This window comes from Cystoisospora suis, assembly GCF_002600585.1.
Source record: "Cystoisospora suis strain Wien I chromosome Unknown contig_1987, whole genome shotgun sequence".
Lineage (NCBI taxonomy): Eukaryota > Apicomplexa > Conoidasida > Eucoccidiorida > Sarcocystidae > Cystoisospora > Cystoisospora suis.
In genome coordinates this window covers 1-1513 of record NW_027154786.1, presented here as the reverse complement: position 1 = coordinate 1513, position 1513 = coordinate 1, and the positions used below count along the sequence as shown (strand labels likewise).

The following is a 1513-nucleotide window of genomic DNA, read 5'->3' as shown; positions in this document are numbered from 1 at the left end:
ACTGAAGCAAATGAGGAAAAGTCACTGGAGGTCTTAGCTATACAGCATGTGATATCTGAATCATCCGTTCGTGATAAAATTGTGGGTGCGTATGATAGGGACACATTCAGCAAATCACTCCTCGCGCGTTTAAGTAATGGGGCAAGGGTCAGAAACTTCGCGCTTCACGAGGGTCTCATCTTGTGCACAAGGGGCGGTGTCGTGCGAGTGTATGTGCCAGCAGCTGCAAGAGCTCACGTGTTGCGTCTGCTCCACGATTTTTTAGCCGCAGGACACCCGGGAGTCAAGAAGACACTGAAGGCGATTCGCAGAAAATTCATGTGGCACAATATGGAGAAAGATGTGCATGAATGCGTGACAACCTGCGTGAACTGCCAACAAAATAAGTCTAGGTGTACCAAGCCTCCACGCTTATTGCAGCCGCTAAGCATCCCGGACACACCATGGCAATGCATTTCCATAGATTTTGTCACAGGGTTGCCTGCATCGGGTGCGAAAGAGTACGATTCTATCTGCGTCGTGGTCGACAGGTTGTCCAAGATGGCTCATTTCTTCCCCCTCCATTCATCGGCAACGGCCGGACAATTCGCTGAGTTGATTATCCATCGCGTGTGGTGCTTGCGTGGCTTCCCGAAGTCAATCGTTTCTGACAGAGACCCGAAGTTCATAAGCGTGTTTTGGGAGTCGTTCTGTGCGCAGTTGGGTATCCAACGTTTGCTCTCAACGTCCGCTCATCCACAAACGGACGGGCAGGCGGTGAGAACAAATCGTACTTTAACGCAGATGTTGCGGGGATATGTTGGGGAGGAAAAAGAAAAATGGGCTGCCTTTCTTCCTATGGCGGAATTCGCTTACAACAGTGCGGTGCACGAGTCAACCCAGGCTAGCCCGTTCGCGTTGGCGTACCTTCAGCCTCCCGATGACTTCCCCGAGTTACTGCGAAGTGAAGCAAGGACGCCCAGTGACCTGTTAGAGGATGCCGCCACTCGGTTAGCGTCGGCGAAAGCTCATCTGAAGATGGCGCAAGCGGCGCAGAAGCGGAACTACGATCGCACCCACCAGCACGAAGTCTTACAAGCAGGAGACTTGGTTTTCGTGTCCGCTCGCCTGCTACGCGCGCAAGAAGTAGGGGAGAAGAAGCTAGGACGGCGCTGGTTCGGACCGTTCACTATACCGAAGCGCGTGAACGACCTAGCGTCGGCGAGAAGACAAGCAGGGCACCCGTACGCCAACAAAGCCATTCTGAAGTCGCGCGAGCGAAGGAAACGTGACGGTACAGTGCAACGGCAGTTCCTGGTGAAAAGGAGCTCGGCGAGACCTGGGAAAGTCACGATATGCTAACTGAGTTACTGACGCCCGAGGATTTACAAGCTTTACAGCGTGCAAGTGCCGGCGAGGACGCAGCAGCTTGGGCGCGGGAGTAGTGTAACGCCGGCAACGCGTCTCCGGGCGATGGGCGCGCAGCCTGTGTAGTTCTCTAGTAGCCGTGTTGCCACCGAACGTGTTTGCGGCC

At 54.3% G+C, this 1513-nt stretch overlaps 1 protein-coding gene across 1 annotated transcript; it reads left to right on the top strand.

Moving 5' to 3' along the window:
* Positions 1-443: 443 nt before the first annotated feature.
* On the top strand, positions 444-593 carry CSUI_004310 (uncharacterized protein; the record flags this gene model as incomplete). Its single annotated transcript, XM_068064503.1, has 1 exon — positions 444-593. The coding sequence occupies one exon, from the start codon at positions 444-446 to the stop codon at positions 591-593; it is 150 nt and encodes a 49-aa protein (XP_067923520.1).
* Positions 594-1513: the final 920 nt, after the last annotated feature.